We start from the raw sequence: 18373 nt of genomic DNA, 5'->3' as shown, positions 1-18373 counted from the left end.
CTCATGGGCGCTCTCGGCAGCCAGAGCACGTGGGGCTGCTCACCCACGTCCAGACAGGGAAAATGAGGCAGGAGGCGGCGCGGGCCTCGCCCTCTCCCCTGACCCGCGCCCCGTGTCTGCCCCAGGAAGCCGAAGTGGGAGGAGGAAGAGGAGGAGCTGGAGGAAGATCTGGGGGACGAGGACGAGGACGAGGATGAGGACGAGGACTACGAGGACGAGGAGGGGCTCGGGCCCCCGGGCTCCGCCGGCCCGGGCCCTGCAGCCCTGTTCCCCCGCAAAGCCCAGCCGCTCCAGGCCTTCCGTGGCGACGGCGGGCCCCGGGCTCTGGGCGGCCAGGAGCGCCCGGGGGCTGGCCTGGCCCTCCCCGGAGGGGCTGCCCAGGCGGTGCCCCAGCTGCAGCCGCCGGACCACGGGGACTGGACGTACGAGGAGCAGTTCAAGCAGGTGGGCCTCGCGTCCTGACGGGCTGCGGGCAGTCGCTGCCAGGGTCCTTCCGACCCGCCCCCGATGGTCAGGCGTTGTTCGCCTGCCGGGTGCTGGGCATCTCGTGGAAGCCACAGTGTGGGATTGTGTCCCGTGGGTGGGACGGGCTGGCTGGTAAATGCGTGGATGTGGGGACACGAGGGGGAAGTTCGGGGGGCTCCATCTGCACCAGAGGACAAGCAGAGAGATAGAGCAAGGAGAGGGTTCTGAGCAGAGGGACCGGCCCTGGGAAAGGCCGCGTGCCTGGACGAGGCTCCGCGGGGCTCATCGGTGTGGCCATCAGGGGGGCAGGGGCGTGGGCTCGGGGACACAGGGCCAGAGGCCTTGTCCGTGGCGTCGAGTCTGGTCTGTTGAGCCTGTGGCTGTGGAGAGGGGGGTGAGCAGGGGGTGGCCACGTTGGTGTGGACAGCTGAGCAGCTCCTGGGGGCTCCGGAGGGGTGGGGAGGAAGCGGGCTGTCCTGGTGCCTGCCCCGCGGGCGGCCAGGGCAGAGGAAGTGGCCAGGCGGGGGATCCTTTGAAGTTGGGCCTCGCTGGGCTGGGCAGATGGAAACCAGATGGCGGCCGGGGCGGCCGGCTGGGCTTGCATTCCAGCCTGAGGCCAGCTGGGCCCTGCCCCGACCTCCAAGAGTGGACGGTGGGGACCTAGCCTCCCAGGCCCAGCGCCTGAGCCTCATCTGAGGCTATGGACGCGCCAGGCGCATGGGAGCCGGGAGGTGGCCGTGTATGGCCTTGGGGCACCCTCCCCCCGTGCTGGCTTCCAGAATGGGCAGTGGGACCCTCCTGGAAGGAGCATGAGGCCCAGCCTCCATGTGGGAAAAGGGTGCTGGGACCCTGGCAACCCTCAGAAAGCTCAGATAAAGTACAGAACTGGAAACTGGACACACAGTGTGAGAAGAACAAGCCAGGGGCTGTGATGGGAGTGACGGGGCAGGTATAAAGGCAGAAGGGGACAGTGCCCGCGGGGTGGGCACAGCCAGGGCAGCGGCCCCGAGGCAGGAGGCCAGCCTGAGGAATGGGCAGGAAGGTTAATCCCCTGCCCAGGCATCTCGGGATGGGTGGGGCCGCCTGGCTTCCGGCTGCGTCCTGGCACGCGGGTGGCAGTGCCAAGGGGTGGGATGACAGCCAGCAGACGTCATCTCCTTAGGGCGTGGCTGGCCGCTCCCCACGCATGGCCCCGGCTGCCCCCTCCCGCCTGAAGGCTTTTCCTCTGCGTGTGGACCCCAGCCTGAGACAGTGCCTGGGATCAGGGGTCCCCCCCACTGCTCCCTACCTCAGTTTCCCTCCTCTTCTTGAGGAGCTGCTTGTGGCTGGGTTGCTGTCTGTCTAGTTCTGCAGATAAGAAAACAGGGGCGAGGCATTGGGGGTGGGGGACGGGTTTCCCAGAACTGAGCTTTTGACGTCCGCTGGGGTCAAAATAACACAAATGGGAACCTCATGGGCGAGTTATATTTATGGACTCACTGAATATTTGCCATCTGACTTGAGTCCAACCCTCAGGAAGCCCCAGGCTGGGGGCCAGAGCCAGACACCTCCCACCCCCCGCCTCACAGGGTCACGGCCAAGCCAGAGGAAGGGACAAGGCCGCAGCCCCTGTGGGGTTGGGGGTCGACAGGTAGCCCTGGCCCCGCCCAGCAGCTTCTGCTGTGTGGCCCAACACTGGCAGGAGATGGGGCTTGGGTGGCCAGGCGGAGTCCAGGGATCAGGTGTCCTGACCACAAAGCCCCCTCGGCCCATCAGGAACAAAGGGCCTCCAGGGGCCATTGTCCCGCTGGTCTTTGGACACAATGATGATGTCTCGAGGACTCCCAGGGTCAGGGCACGGTTGGGGAAACTGAGGCCCAAGGGGCCCAGGGAACCCAGATCACACAGTCAGTCTCACGCTTATGGAGCACCTACTGGATATGCAGCTCCCCTGCTGGACTCAGAGAAGGTCCGTAAACAAATGGGTAGGAAGGGGTGAGGAAACATGACCTGGCATCCAGCTGGGGATGTGGGGAGGCCTCTCGGGATGTGGCACTTGCTCCAAGCCTGGTCGGAGAAGGAGCTGGGCCCTCACACTGAGGGATGGTGGTGTGGCAGGCAGAGGAAACAGCCCGTGCAAAGGCCCCGGGGTAGGATGCAGCTTGGCTTGTGTGTGGAGGCCAGACGCCGCCGCCTGGCTGGGCCCCGCGGGGGATGGAATTGGATTCCAAGACGGTGGGGGCTAAGGGAAGTTGTGGGCAGGCGGGGGGCTGCCCTGCAGCGCCAGGATCCTGTGCCTGCCTGTTTGTGGCAGGTCCAGCTGCCAGCACTGCCCTCCCGCCCAGCTGGCCAGGCATCTGTGCGGCCAGTGTCAACAGTGGCCTGGGCCCAGCCAGCCCAGCAGATGTCGGGGGCTGTGTTGACTCTGGCGCCTGCCCCACCCCCTTCCTGGCACGTGGCAGCCGGGCCGGCCGGCCGCCTGCTTGGCACCATCACTGCCTCTTCCTCCCTGGTCTTGGCAGGGCCTAGGCCTGACTTCCGCCCGAAAACCCTCGACAGCCGTGAAATTCTGCCGCCGGCTACAGGGTCTGGGGGGCAGCCAGGCTGGGGAGGGGCCGGGAGCAGCGGGCTCAGGGCCACGGAATCTTTCCTTGAAAGCCTGGAACCTCGCTGCCATGGGGCCCCAGGGACTCATGCTGATGGAGGCCAGCACTGGCTGGGATCGTAGTGTGTCATGGGGAGCAAATAGGATTTCAGCCTGCTGCCATCAGGTATGGCATCCTGGTGAAATCCTGGTGGTTTCCTCTTACCAGCAGGGCTGTGCCATCATGGGATTTTAAGCAAGCAGAGTCTTAGCTGCAGATCTTCAGCCACTTAAGGATTTGAATCTTTAGTCTCAATGACTGAAACGCCGGGGTTTTTATTAACAGCTTTGTTGACTTAAGATTCACCTAGCACATAATTCACCTACTGAAAGCACGATTTGGTGGTTTTTCGTACATTCACGGGGTTGTGCAGTCAATTTTAGAACATTTTCACCACCTCAAAAAGAAACCTTTTAAAATGTACCCTTTAGCTCTTACCCCCACCCCCTCTTCCAGCCCCTGACAGACAGGAACCCACTCTCTGACTCTGTGGATCTCCCTGTTCTGGACGTTTCCCATCCGTGGAATCACACCCTGTGTGTCCTTCTGTGTCTGGCTTCTCTCCCTGAGCATCGTGTTCTGGGGGTACGTCCATATGGTAGCGAGTGTCAGTGCTTCTTTCCTTTTTGTGGCTGAGTGATATTCCATTATACGCATGTATATCCTGTACTTTATTTATCCCTTTGTCCACCGATGGACACTGGGTCGTTTCTCCCTTTGGCTGCTCTGAATGTGCGTGTACAGGTTTGTGCGTGAACGCGTGCTTTCAGTTCTCGCGGGCACGTACCTAGGAGTGGAGGTGCTGCATCACGTGGTAAGTCTGTGTTTAACCTTCTGAGGAGCTGCTGTTGTTCACGGCGGCTGCTCCATTTTGCATCCCCGCCAGCCACACGAAGCTTCCAGTTTCTCCATGTCCTCGCCGATGCTTGTGGTTATGACTTTGATTCCAGCCGTCCTGGTGGGGTGGCGTGCAATCTCACTGTGGTTCTGATTTGCATTAAAGGTCTGGAGCTTTATTTTCCCTCCTCTCAAGGTCGTGTCTGCTCCCAACTTGTGAATGAGCTCAGAGGTATAGAGATGACGGTTCTAGCTGGTGTTTGTTGCCCAACTATGCACAGGCGGCAGCTGGAGCGTCTCGCGTGTGTCTCATGTACCTTCACTTCATGGTGAGGCAGGTGGCACTGCATTTGCCCCGTCGTGCGGTAGTGGAAGCTGAGGCACAGACCCGTCGCGCAGCTTTGCCCACGGTCACACGGGGGAGGTGTCAGAGCTGGGATTTGGCCCCAGGGTGTACTGGAGGAGTGGACAGATGGTGAGGGGCAGGGGGCAAGCCCCCTTGGCTGCAGGTTTCGGGGGAGCCCGGGTGGCCCTCTGAGCCTCGGTCTCCTAGTCTGAAATGGAGGCGGTTGGTCCAGGGCCCAACAGCAGGGTGTCAGGACCCAGTGCCTGGACACACAGGCCCCCAGGCAGGAAAGGCCTCTCGGGGCTGCTGAGGCCTTGCTGTGGACCCCGCCCGTCCCCTCTCCCCTCCCTTGGCCTCCTGGGGCCTGTTGAATTCCCGTGGGTGTCCTCCTCCACCCCAGCGTGTGTGGCCCCGGAAATGGGTTCAGGCAACTTGGGGTGAAGCCCTGGGCCTCAGATGCATCCTCAGCAAGAGACTGGGGTCACATTTTGGGGTTTTTTTTCTGCTCCTTTCACCTCACTTTGATTTTCTAAATTATGGAAGGTACACGTATATACATTTTTAAAGTCCTTTTTTGATGCCAGAAGTGACACTTGACACCATTCCGGTGGGGGATAAAAAGGGAAGGATTCCGCTGAGGCCTGAGGCCTGCCAGCCCCCTCTGTGACCTAGCTGGCAGCAGCTACGGTTTTCCCAGGCCTTTCTCTGTCCATTTACACAGAAATGTGACGCGTAAGGTATCGAAGTGTGGTCTCTTGGGGGGCTGCCAGGATCTGCCAAACGCTGAGCTGGACGTACTGCTTTTCTCATTTTTTCTCATCATTTTCACTCTGCATCTGTCTGTTTGATCAGAGTGTTTCAAGTAGCCGGGTTCTTTTCAGCTGTTAGAGGTTCCCTTGTGGAGCTGACACCAACACGCTGGTCTGTTTTCCTGTTTCCCTGTTGTAAACAACACTGCAGTGAACATCTCTGGGCTCATGAGAGTTGCTTGGGGCTGAATGGGGTGGGGTTAGGGAGCAGGAATTGCCGGGACTCTGGGAAGAGGTGGCAGATGGTTTCTTCATCCTACCTGGGAGCCCCCAGAGGCTGGGGGCCCAGAGAGGGACACACGCACTTCAGCCCTGAAGAGTCAGGGCTGGGCTAGAGGGAAGGCTGCCCAGAGGAATGGGCTTTGGAGCTGGCGCTTTGCAGGACATGTAAGAGTTGGCCAGGTGGAGAGAGAAGGGTTAGGGCCTGCATCTTGGAACGGCGTGGCTGGAACGTAAAGTGGGAGGGGTAGGGGTCGGCTGACATTAGGGCAAAGCAAAGGTGGGCTCAGAGGGGGGCCTTAGCATGGTTTAGTGCTGGGGGAGGGAGAGGGATGCTGGGAGAACCCTTCTGGGCTCCACAGTCCAGGCAGGAGTGGAAGAGGCCAGCGCTACAGCCGGTCCTGTGGGACCAGAGAGGAGGAGGAGGAGGAGAGTTTTTTGGTGGAGTGTGTTCTGGGCACAGGCTTGGAGGTCAGGCACTGGCTTCTGAGCCCAATGACGTTGAGTCGGTTTGCTTGGGGCAGCGTGGGCTGGGCCCAGGCCCATGGGTCCTGCAGGCCAGCTCTGGCGCCGGGCGTCTTCCTGGGGTGCCGGGGTCCCTGGGCCCCGTGCTGGGGGCGGGACCGGTGCCAGGAAACCCCCTGGGAGCCCAGCCCTGCCCGCCTGGGACAGCGCCCACCTCATCAAAGCCACTGCGGCTGCTGGCGTGGAGCCAGATGGGCCGTGGCGGGCACGGGGAGGATGCCGCCTGCAGCCCTGGCACCGTGCCCCCACCCGTGCCAGCCCTGGGAACCACACTGACTCAGCCGGAAGAGCCCTATCTGGCCCCGGCGCCGCCGCCCGGCTGCCTGGTCACCGCCAAGGGGTCACTGCCGCTGTGGCCTGGACCCCCATGCCCACCGCTGCTCCCCACCCCGGTGGCCACTGCCAAGTGCCCGGCCCCTCCCCACGCTTTCTAATGACACACATGGGGCTGGAGGACGTGGTGCCCGGCGGGCGTGGGGCGCATGTGGGGTCCAGCCCGCTGACGTGGGCGAGCGCGTGTGCGTGGGGATGTGGTGGCTGCGTGGGGTCCCTGTGGGCTGGGGGTTCCCGTCTCGAGGGACCCCGTGTGTGTTGGGGTCTGTGTTTGCAGAGCCGGGGCTCTGGGGGCATCTTGAGACCCCCCTGTGGTGTCCGTGACCATGCGTTTGCTGGCATGGCTCTCCCGTGTGTCTGTGTGCACGGTCTGGGGCCACGTGGACCCATCTGCAGCGTCTTGTGTGTGTAGCTGTCACCTCAGGCGTCTGCTTGTGTGTCCCCGTGTCTGGAGTGTTTGTGTATGTCTGCATGCACCCCCATGCGACTTGGCCCTGGCCTGTGTGGACGTGTTGTGAGTGTATCCTGGGGTCTGGGTGGCTGAGCTTGTGTATCCGTGTGTGTCGATCCCAGCGCTGTGCCTGGTCCACATGTCTGTACAGTGGATGACAGGTGACCCTTTCCCGTGGCTGTTCTGTGTGCATGTGGCTGTATGCTTGTGGGTCTGCAAGCACACACGTGTGTGTGTGCACGTGTGCCCTTGTGTGAGCCTTACGTGCCCCCCCGCCGGCCCCGCTGGCCCCGTGTCTCGGGAATCTTGAGCGTGTGGTGGGGCCCATTAACCGTTAGCCAGAAAGTCACGTTGCCCCAGTCAGTGGCTTGAATCGGCGGCCCGGGCACAGGTCAGCCGCCCGCGCCCGTCCGCGTGGCTTCCCAAGCCGCCTTGCTGACGCAGCCTCAGGGAGCCGCGAGGTGTGACCAGGGCCTCAGAGGCTGCAGGGGGTCCCACCGCCAGATTACATCCCTTCCTCCCCTCACGTGCTGTGTGATCTTGGACAGGGGTGCGCCCTCTCTGATCCAGAGGTGCAGTCGGGGGATGCTGGGCAGGGCTCACCTGCTCTGTGCCTCAGTTTCCCCACCTGACGCAAAGACCCTTCAACCCTCCGAGCCTTCTGATCTTGAGCCAGCACCCCCTGTGGTGACTAGGAGGGGCATCCCGGGCCCTCTGGAAGGCCCAGCGACCCCGTTTGCAGACGCCGTCCACTGCTCTGGGAGGGGCCGGGGGCAGCTGGGGTTGTGGGCTGTGGGTGGGCACACGTGGGGGCGGGGCCGGCCCGCCCTCCTCTGCTCGCCCAGTTGCGCTCAGCCAGAGGACAATTGGGGGTCACGGGGTTAAACGGTAACCAATCTGCCTATTGAAGGCCCCAGCTCGGGACGCAGCCTTGCCCCTCGTCAGGGCCGGCGGGGATCTCGTGGGGCTGAGGGGTGTGGCGGGCACAGAGTCAGCACCGCCTGCCGCCACCCCCGCCTTCCAGACAACGAGCAAGGAACAGATGAAACCCTAATTCCAGGAAGAAACCTATTGGGGGGCACAAATGGGCACGTCTGCCCAAAATCTCAGAACGGGGACCTTGTCTGGAAATCGGGTCTTTGCAGGTGTGATGCAGTTAAGGTGAGGCCATAGTGGAGGAGGGTGACCAGTGCCCTTAGAAAAAGAGGAGGGACACACAGAGACAGAAAATGGCCGCATGACATTGGCGGCAGAGACTGGGGTGATGCAGCCACAAGCCCCGTGGCCCCCAGGAGCTGGACGAGGAAGGGAGGACCCTCCCCCGAGCCTCTGGAGGGAGCGCAGCCCCGCCTCACCTGGATTCTGGACGTCTGGGCTCCAGAGCCGCGTAAGAACAAATCCCTGTGCCAAGCCCCCCCGGCCTGTTGCCACCCCAGGAAATGAATACAAAATCCAGTGAGGGCTTTGGGTCCCTGATCCTTGGGGCTCAGCAATGCCGGGCAGATTCTCAGGGAGCCTGCCCGGCCATGGAGCCTCCTTAGGGGACCCTGACTGTGTGGTCCACGGGGTCATGGGACTGCTTTACGGCGCAAAGGCCAGGCTGGGCACCCGCGTGCGTGTGTGTCTGAGTCTGGGCCTTCCACAGGCACGTATGGAGCGCCTGCTGTGTACCAGCCCCATTCTGGGCACCAGGTATGCACCTGTGAACAAAGCAGACAGAAGTGGCTGCCCTTGTGGCCACGTGGCAGTGCGGGCCGGGTGGGTGCAGCGGCCGAGGGCGGGGCCGTCTGGGGCCATTATCTGAGAGCCAGCCAGCGGACAAGGGTGTGTCTGTTTGTGTGTCTGGGTCTGGCTGGACGGGTGTGTCCGTGTGCGCCTGGAGACCACGCTGGGTGGTGGGACCTGCTGGGTCTGGGCAGGGCTGAGGGTCCACGTGTCGGGGTGGAAGCATCTGTCCAAACAGGGCTGAGAGGGTCCGTGTGCAGCCATGGGGCAGACCCGGGTCCATGCCACGTAGAGGTCCAGGTGGGGGGCCATGTGGTCTGTCTGGGTGGGGCCAGGGGTTCTCTCAAGGCGGGGGTGTGACTCCTGCTCCTGTCCCTGGGGGTAGGTGAGGCACCTCTGTCCAGGCTGAAGTGGCTGTGGGCCCTGGGGCTGTGTCACATTCTCTTTCTGCCCCGTGAGGGGTCTCTGAGGTTCCCCAACCCACCCCATGGCTTCCAATGTGGATCTTCCGGGCTTGTGAGGCCCCTACCCAGGGGGGCGCCCCCAGCCCCAGGGGCTGCCAACTCTGGGCAGGGTGGGCCGCCCTCTCCTTCTCTTCTTTATCCCCCCTTTTAGGACAAGCCCCGTTACGTTCTTCCCCATGGTTCTGACTGGGCCTGGGGCCTTGCTGGAGGCTGGAACCGGTGTGACTCCCCCAGGCCCCCCTGCCTGGCATGTGGGAGCCGGGCCTGGAACCTGGCCGGGTCCGTCTGTCCCCAGGTCTCTGGTTTCTGTCTCTCCCTCACATCTCTCTCTGTCTCTCCCTCGTCCTTTTCCTTTCTTCTTTCCGACCTCCACCCTCATCTGCCCACCTGCCCCCGTCACCCTGTAATTACTCCCATCTGCCCTTTTCCCACGAGTGACCAGTGGACGGCGTGCATGGGCCTGGCTGCCACCCTCTCCCGGCCTGGCGGCCCCTGCCTCAGCTGGCACCCTGCCCGGCCGACGGCCCGCCCGGCCCCTCCCTGTGTACTCCAGCTGGTCCATGCACCCGCCAACAGGGTGCCCAGTTCTTGGATGAGAAGTGGGGCCTGAGGGCACCTCTGGGGCGCGGCTTTCGGGATCTTAGTTCCCTGACCAGGTATTGGACCCGCACCCTTTGCAGTGAAAGTGCAGGTTCCTAACCACTGGACCACCAGGGAGTTCCCGAGGGTTATTCTTTTCTTCGATGCCATTGCCATCTTGGGGGAGCCCAGCCAGGCTGGGGTGCAGGTGGCAGCTGCTCTTTTTTTTTTTTTTTTTTTTTTTTTTTTTTTTTTTTTTTTTTTTTTTTTTGCGGTATGCGGGCCTCTCACTGTTGTGGCCTCCCCCGTCGCGGAGCACAGGCTCCGGACGCGCAGGCTCCGCGGCCATGGCTCACGGGCCCAGCCGCTCCGCGGCATATGGGATCCTCCCAGACCGGGGCACGAACCCGCATCCCCTGCATCGGCAGGCGGACTCCCAACCACTTGCGCCACCAGGGAGGCCCCGGCAGCTGCTCTTGACACCCTCCTTCTGGGCACCATTTCCCCGTCTGGAAAACAGGGGCAGTGTCTGAGCTGGTGTTCTGTTGTCATCATTGTAGGTTACTGGTCACTGAGGGTCCTGGTGGAAGAGAGCGAGCGTGGTGGGCACCAGCTCGGCCCCCGGGTGCCCAGCGTGGGTCTCATCTCTCCTCCTCATTCACTGCAGGAGCTGCTCCCTGGGAGGTGGGATGTTCCAGGAGCAGGGTCCCCCTCTTGCAGTCGGCGGGTAGGTTTGTTGGCACCCTGGGCCCGCTGGCCACCACGGGCAGGTTCTGTTTTACCATCGGCCTGGAGTCTGGCAGAGGCTCCTGCAGGTGTGCCGGGCGGGAACCCCCAGCCCTGAGCTGTCCAGGACCCCTTCCTCTTGACTTCCGGGCGAGAGGTGAGAAGCACCCCCCTTCCTTCCTGCGCTGTCTGGGGGAGGCCCGGGGACGGTGGGGACCCGGTCAGCACAGCCAGGGAGGGGCAGCGATCTGCTCTCTTACGCTACTGCACTTCCGTTCAGCGAACCCGGGCTGGGAGTGACGGGGACCTCGCTCCCTGGGCAGGTGGATCTTTATGAACAGCCGGACTGCTAGGAGAGTCCCTTCTGGTGCTTTCCCGGCTGCCGGCGGCTCTTCTGCAGGGAAACAGGGCTGCTTCCGTTCAGAAGAAACCCCATGGTGGGAGTTTTAATCCCCGGGCGCCAGGCCCTGGGTGCAGGGCTCAGAACCCTGAGCCAGCGGCTAAGTGGTAGCTAGACGACCGTCCTTGGGTTTTGGGGGCCTGGGACCCCCAAACGAAATGCCCTGAGAGCAGCATGGAACGTCAGGTTCGTAATTGCTGGCAGGAAGGAGGGAGGGAGTGAAGAGGGAGAAGATTCTGGATTTTTGGCTGTCTGACTCCAAAGCATTTGCCCGTTGCCCCCTGAGTGCCAGGCGGTCTCGGGCAGGGTCCCACCCCCAACCCCACAAGGCTCTGAGGTGGTCCAGAGGCACCAAGGGGCTCAGTACTGGGTTCATGTCCAGCTCTGCGGCTTTCTCTCAGCACCTCGGTTTCCCCGTCTGTGAAATGGGCTCCCATGCAGATAGCAGTCTGCTCAGAGCCAGGCCTGTGGGTGGGGGCTCCCAGGTGGATGGGAGGCTGCCCGCCCGGATTTGCATGTCGTTTGCGTGCCGCGGGGCAGCTGCCTTCCTAGAAGTTTCTCCTCATGGTTCCCCATCCTGAGTGCGTCCTCAACAACGCTGGGCCTGCTGGCATCCCCAGCTGTGACATGGAGCTGGCGGGTGACTAGCCTTGTTCTGTCACCAAGGTGGCTCCTCCTCCCTGCCCCCCAACCTCCCAGTCGTTTTCCTGGAGCCAGACTCTTCTCTCAGCACAATCTGCTCCCATGGTTCCCTAGTCCCCCACTGGATGACCCAGGTGCACCCTGCCCACTTCACAGGTAGGAAGACTGAGGTTCTAGGAGACCCCAGGTACATGAAAGGTTGACCCAGAGACAAGGGCACTTCCCTGGAACCTCACCATCTGGAAATCCAGAAAGAAGCACCTTTAATCGTCAGCTTCGTGGTCAGGCTCTATGACTCGTTTCTGGAACTTTTATTAATATCTGTTTCGTGGGTGGGTGTGCCGTGTCTTTTCGGAGAGGAGGCACATGCTGGTTGGTGGGGGGGGGGGTTGGCCAAGCTGGCAGATGTTTCTGCCTGGCCCAGAATCACTTCCCCAATTTCCTGCAGGCCCAGTGGGGGCCCCTGCAGCCCTGGAGCGCTGACGGGAAATGAAAGGGCCATGTGGCCCTGCCTTTGGTGGGGGTGGGTGGCCTCAGGGGTCAGGTGCGCCAGGAGGGCAACTTGTGGGAAGAGCCTGAGGTCGCCCGGTGAACACTGACTAAGCCCCTACTGTGTGCAGCAGCAAGCAAGCCTGCCCTTCCCCCATCCTGCCACAGGGATGGCTGGCTTCAAAGGCGCCCCCGCTCCCTCACCACCTCCCCCTGCCTGTGTGTGACTCCTGCTGTCCCCCTCGCAGGCCTGGGGCTCCCAAGGGTTGTCTGGGTCTCTCTTGGGCACATTGCATCCCCAGCATCCAGCACAGGCCTTAACATATAGAAGTTTGGGAATTCCCTGGCGGTCCAGTGGTTATTAGGACTCCGCGCTTTCACTGCTTTGGGCCCAGGTTCAACCCTTGAACTAAGATCCTGCAAGCCGTGCACCGCAAATGGTGTAGTGCAGCCCAGGAAAAAAAAAAAAAAAAAAGCATACAGAAGGTGCTCAGTCATGGCTGCAAAATGGATTGACCTGGCCACAGCCCCGAGGGCTGACAGGGAGGGTTCCAGACTCCGGGTGCTTCCGCCCCACCCGGCCTCCTCCTGCCAGACTTCATCCATCCGTCCACCCATCCGTTTGTCTGTCCCTGCCCCGGGGTCTCTGGGGAGGGGGCGAGAAGGGGCAGGAGTGCACCCTCTGGGCCGGGCTGCGGAAGAGGATGGTGACAGCGGGGCGGCACCAGTGCTGGACCGAGAGCCGGTCACCAGGTGCGCACGGAAGCCCCTGGCCGCCTCAGTGGGCACGAGGGGAGGGGCCGTGGAGGGTGTGGGTGCCGCCCCTGCCCCGCCCCCCAGCCCTGCGCGTGGGCGTTTCTGTGAATGGGGGAGGCTGGTTGGCCCCCAGGGACCCGGCCCCTGCCCACCTGGGCAACGGCTGCCAGTGCTGAGTCATGGGTCGCAGGGGGCCCGCTAATGTGAGGAGGGGCTTTATCAGCTGGGGTGGGACCTCCAGGAGGGGACACCAGGGCTGAGCTGGGATGGAGCATGAACCAGGGGCCGGAGCCCGGTGTGCCTTCTCCTCCCTTCCTTCTTTAGCACCTGCTGTATACCGTGCCTACCCACTGTTACCTTTTCTGCCCTGGGTGCTCTCATCTGGCTGGGAAGAAAGAAGGGAAGGAAACCATCCCCAAAATAAGTGCAGAACCACGTGACCCATGACAGATGCTGGGGGAGGGGCAGGGAGCGTCACTGGGGGGGCTGCTCTTTCTTGGGGGTCAGCAGGAGACAAAGGGGGCAAGGGTGGAGGAGGGGGACCCAGGTTGGGGGGACCAGCAATGCAGAGGCCCCAGGCAGGAGCAGGTTGGGAGCGGCGAGGGACCAGTGCTGGGGAGGGACCAGGTGCAGGCATCTGGGGGGCCAGGATCACACCCCAGCCTGGCAGGCAGGAGGTCTGGCTTCTTCTGACAGCCACAGGGAGCCAGGGGCCTCCTTGGAGCAGGGGAGACACAGCCTGATCTCCATGTAAAGATCAAAAGCTCCCCAGACTCTCCACCCTGGGGGGCTGCAAGGAGGAAGTGTCATCCTATTGCTCTTGGGTGTTCTATGGGGGGACGTTGAGGGATAAAAACCAGCTGTGCGGGCTTTTCTGCTCTTTCAATGCAGTTTCACTTTGCTTACAGGAGTTACAATGAATCAGTTCTTGTCCAAAGCCCAAAGAATATAGAAATAGTGAGACTGGTAATAATAGCCAAAAAATGGAAATAACCCAAATGCCCATCAGTGGTGAATGGATAAACAGATGTGGTCCATCCACACACGGGAACATCACTCAGCTGTGAAAAGGGGTGAAGCACTGACACTCGTTACAACATACATGGACCCTGAGGACACGATGCTCAGTAAGAGAAGCCAGACACAGAAGGACACACAAGGTGTGATTCCATTGATGGGAAACGTTCGGTACAGGCAGATCCACAGACACAGAGAGTAGGTTCCTGGTTGTCAGGGGCTGGGGAGGGGGAGGGGGGTGACTCCTGATGGGAACAGGGCTTCCTTTGGGGGGATGGAATGTTCTGGAACTAGATAGGGGTTGTGGTTGCAGAACAATGTTCAGTGCACCAAAGGCCACTGAATTGTTCACCTTAAGACGGTGAATTCTGTGTTACGTGACTTTCACCTCCATAAATATTTTTTTAACGATCCAGGACCAGGTAGGCGAGATTAAGGCCCTGAGGCTCCCGGGCGGCGCCAGCCCTGCCTGATGCCTCACTCCGCTGTTCATCCTTGTCCGTTCCCAGACCCCCTCCGAGGGCCAGGGTTTCAGCAGGGTCCCCATGGTCCCCACACATGGACGGTGTCTGTTCCTGCCATTCTGGCCGTGGGGGAAGCCATCCTTCTCTGGTTGCCCATGAGCCATATTGGACACAAGTGCAAAAACGGGCCTTTTTCAGGACTTCCCTGGCGGTCCAGTGGTTAGGACTTGGGGCTTCCACTGCAGGGGCCCCGGGTTCAATCCCTGGTCGGGGAACTAGGATCCCACAGGCCACACGGTGGGGCCAAAAAAAGAAAAAAAACACGAGGGGGTCTTTTCCATCTGTTCCCAGCTGTGGGCCTTTCCCTGCCACATTGGTGGCTGCCAGGGACAAGGTTGTCCCTCTCTGGGGCTGGGGGTCGCCAGTCGCCCGAACGTTCCCGGTTTCTCCTGATTTTGTCCCTGTGTCTGCCGTCCAAGGACACGGCCTTACTCCTGGAGTCCCCCTGCCGCCCAGTGGCCTCATGCATCCGAGGTAGGGCCCCGCGGACTTTGGAGCCGCCTGGGTGTCGGGAGGGGGGCTGAGCGGACACCGTTAAGGGGGCAAAGTTCCTCCTGGGGGCCCTGGAGCGGGTGCTTTCTTTACAGCTGGGGCCCCTCGGCCTTGGGCTGGTTGCCGCCCTGGGCCCGTGCAGGCTGGAGCTGGGGACACGGCGCCGCCGGGGAGGGGTCTCCCGCGTGTGGGCGGCCCTGGGGGCGCCCCTCCCCCTGCACCAGGTCCCCCCTTGTGGTTTGATGGAGGCCACGGGCCTGTCCTCCTCTTTCAGGCTGGCAGGTGGGCCCAGGGCATGCGTGGTGCCCTGGCTCCCGAGGGGTCTGCTGTCCCCGCAGGGCGGTTTCGGGGGAGGGGCCCCACCCCGGGGGTCATCGAGGCCTGGTCCGCAGCACAACCCGCTGACCTGGCTGGGAGCTCCTCGAAGCTGGTGGTAGTGAAAACGCTCACCTTTCGCCACAAACAAGAATTTCCTGTTTGCCCCTCAGCGCGCTTGGGGGAGGGGAGGTTATCTCACTTTTTCCTCCCTGGCCCCTCCCCCGCCCACTACCTGACCCCAAGCCTGCCCTGCTTTATCTGCTTCCTCCTTGCAGACTGGCCCCTCCACCCTCTGTGGAGGGGTGGGTGGCATGGTCCCTCCACGGGACCCCCTCCTTTCCCTCCAGCCTCCCCCTCCCACCTGGGCTGGGCCCAGAGCGAGGCAGGTGGCGTTTTGTGCTCATCATCTTCCCAACGTGATTGAGTGTCCACTGAGAAATCCATGTGTGGCATGAGGCTGGGTTGCGCCTTTGCTGTGAAGGAAACTGAGGCAGAGGCCGGGGTCAGAGGGTGAGGAGGGGCTGGGAGGGGAAGGAGGGAGCCATGTGGAGATCCAGGAAACTGCATTCCAGAGGAGGGAGCAGCAGGTGCAAAGGCCCTGAGGTGAGGGCCTGTGACTTTTGCTCAGAAAGCATGACAAGGCCCAAGGGGGCCGAGCAGAGGGAGGTGAGGGCAAGGAGGTGACAGGCCGGTAGTGACCGCAGGGGAAGTGAGATCCTTGATGGGGGCAGTGGGAAGCCATGGGAGACTGTAAGGCAGGGGAGAGTCTCGCCCAGGCTGCCCGGGAAGGCCCCTCTGGCTGCTCAGCAGGGGTGGGGGCTTGACTCTGCTTGGTCTGTGCCTCAGTTTCCCGTCTGTGAAGTGGGTGGTGCTGGAGAGGGGAAGATGGACACGCGGGCAGTCCAGCCTTGGTAACTAGAGGATAGACGCCCTCCGTCACTGGGTAGGGGCCCAGCCATGGCAGAGACCGGTGGAGGGGCCACCACATGGTGGTGGCGGGGCCTGTCCTGGTGACCCCGCCCAGCAGGTGGAAAACGGGAAGGGAGGTGTGTGCTTGGGACCCTCTGTGGGAGCCCCCAGCCCAGGCCCGCACGTCCACACCCACATCCTCGGGGTTCTGTACCGCCTTCACAGATGCGGCTTGGGGAGGACAGGATGTGAACCCAGCAGGGCAGACTCCAAGTGCCCCCAAGACCCTTGTCTGCCCGATGCCAGGACGCAGGTGGCCCGAAGCGTGGGTTGTGCACGGACACATCTCGGGTTTGGGAAAGGATAGGGGGTCTCACCCCCACGTTGCACTGAGAAATCAAGGTCCACTTAACGAGCATTTATGAAGCAGCTGCTGGGTGCCCAATTCTAGATCCTGGGAACCAAGCAGACAAAATCGCGAACACCCTACTAGGGCAGGTGGACAGGAGACCATACCAGTGTGTAAACCCATGCGGCTTGGTGGTGCAGGGGACAGGGTGCGGGGGAATGGGGTACACAGGAGAGTCGCCCGTAATCGGTGCATGTGCTCGAAGTGAGGGTACAGGCACGCGGGGCTTCTCTCCAGGGCGACGTGGGAACAGAGACCTGGGCGACAACGGGGAAGCCCGCGGGGACAGAGCTAGGACAGAGCCAGGACGGCATTCCAAGAGAGGAGCTGCCAGGTCAAAGGCCTGGAGGGGGGACCGCGGCCCCTGGCGGGTTTGAGAAGCAGCGGGAAGGCTGGTGAGAGGTCAGCTGGGAGCGGCCCTGGCAGGTCTTCTGGGACGCGTGGCTGCAGAGAGGCGGGGTGTCCTCAGAACTGGCGGGAGGTGGAGGTGGCCCCGTGATCAGAGCGCCCAGTGGCCCTGGGGAAATCAGGCTCTGGGGAGGGGAGAGGGGGGCAGTTTATCTGGGGCCTCAGCCCAAGGCGGGGGTGTTTCCTGAGGTTTTGCCCAACCTCCAGCCTGGGTTTGCAGCTCGGGGTATGACAGTGCCTCCTGGGCCGTCCAGAAAGGGACAGGGTTTCAGCCAGAGGGCCCAGGTGGGCCCGAGGCCTGGGCGTGGCTCAGGATGTGTTGTGGCCCAGCTGTGTGGCTTAAGAGCCTTGTGAGGACAGGCAGCCAGGCCCAGGGGCTCACGAGGGGAGCCTGGACACCGCCACGGGGGGCCTGGACACCGCCCCCAGCTCCCCCATCCCTGAGGCCTGGTGGGCAGCCCTAGCGGGCTGGCCAGGGCAGGACACACCCTGCAGGGGTGCGGAACTTGGGCCCAGAGCACCATAAAGCTGGGGCGGCCTTTACTGCCCGTCTTTATTGTTGACTGCCCACAGCAACAGCCATTAAAGCTTCCTTCTCTGTCGGCAGCCTGCCCACCCCCTTTATGGCCTCGCACAATGCCCTGGCCTCTCGGGGGTCTGGCCGTGCCACGGCAGCCCGCCCACCGTTTGGCCTGGGAATTAACGGGCCCCCCATCAAGCCAGCCCACCTCTGCCCAGCAGCTGTTCTCTGCCCTGAGCCTCAGTTTCCCCACCTGGAATATGGGGGTCCTGATGGTTCCAGGAGCTCAGGGTGAAGCTATTGTGTTCATCACCCACTGTTTCTGAAAGATGGGGAAACTGAGGCAGGAGGGGCACTGTGATCTCTTGTGGGAGCTGGGCCCAGGAAGGGGTTCATGCCGGGTGGACACCCCCTCCACCAGGGTCGGGATCTCAAGGGAGGAGATGTCACCCCCTCGTCAGGAAGGGCTTGAGGTTCGGTGGTCCCATGTGAGCTTCCTGGAGCAGCCATAACAAATGACCACAAACTGGGCAGCTTAGAACAACAGGGATTTACTGCCAGTTCTGGAGGACTGACGTCTGGGGTCAGAGGATGGCTGGGCCTTGCTCAGGCTCCAGGGGACGGTCCTTCTTGCCTCTTCCAGCTTCTGGGGGCTCCAGGCGTCACCCCAGTCTCTGCCTCTATCTCCCCATGTGTCTCTATGTCTCTCCTCCTCTCGTAAGGACATCTGTCACCCTACTCTGGGACCTCATCGTAACTAATGTCATCTGCAGAGACCCTATTTCCAGATCAGGTCCCATCCTGAGGTTGCGGGTGGATGGGAATTTGAGGGCAATTCCTCACAAGTCTCTCTGGTCTCTGCCCAGCCTGGCCCCCGCTGCGGCCGAGAAAATCAGGGTTCACTTAACGAGCATCTATTAAGCAGCTGCTCTGTGCTCAGCCCCGTTTTAGACACTGAAAACAGAACAGACAAAATCCCCAACGTTCCAGCCGGGCAGACAGACAGGAGACTGGACCAGGTTGTGAATCACGGGGATCTGATGAAGGGGCCGAGGGGAGAGGGGGGCGAGGGGCGCACACAGTGCTGGGGGCCGTGCGGGCAGGGGGAATGGGGATGGGGCAGGGGCGGTGGAGGCGGCCCAGGCAGGTGCACGCCCACGGGAAGGTCCACCTGCAGGCCCCACACCCCTCAGGCAGGGGGAAAAACGGGGCCTCCCTGGCCACCATAAATCAGTGCAGGAATGCAGCTGGCCAGCCTGGCTCTGGCAGGGTGGAGACAAAGGCCCGGCCTCGACCACCCAGGTCTGGGCTCCTGGCCCCCCCCCAACCCCCGGCCTGTACCCTACGGGCCCCACTATCCCTCCATTACACAGATGGGAAAAGTGA

The 18373-nt window shown here is 62.2% G+C and overlaps 1 protein-coding gene across 3 annotated transcripts in view; it reads left to right on the top strand.

Annotated features, from left to right (window-relative positions):
* Positions 1–18373, top strand: part of ARID3A (AT-rich interaction domain 3A) — a 36467-nt gene that overhangs the window by 5068 nt on the left and 13026 nt on the right. For all 3 annotated transcript variants that reach the window (XM_060094787.1, XM_060094786.1, XM_060094785.1), the window contains exon 3: positions 126–444. In XM_060094787.1, coding sequence (XP_059950770.1) covers positions 126–444 — 319 coding nt within the window. The remainder of the gene's footprint in view (positions 1–125; positions 445–18373) is intronic.

Source organism: Mesoplodon densirostris, chromosome 3, assembly GCF_025265405.1.
Source record: "Mesoplodon densirostris isolate mMesDen1 chromosome 3, mMesDen1 primary haplotype, whole genome shotgun sequence".
NCBI classification, from domain to species: domain Eukaryota; kingdom Metazoa; phylum Chordata; class Mammalia; order Artiodactyla; family Ziphiidae; genus Mesoplodon; species Mesoplodon densirostris.
The sequence above is the reverse complement of the archived record's forward strand: the minus strand, read 5'-3'. Positions and strand labels throughout refer to the sequence as shown.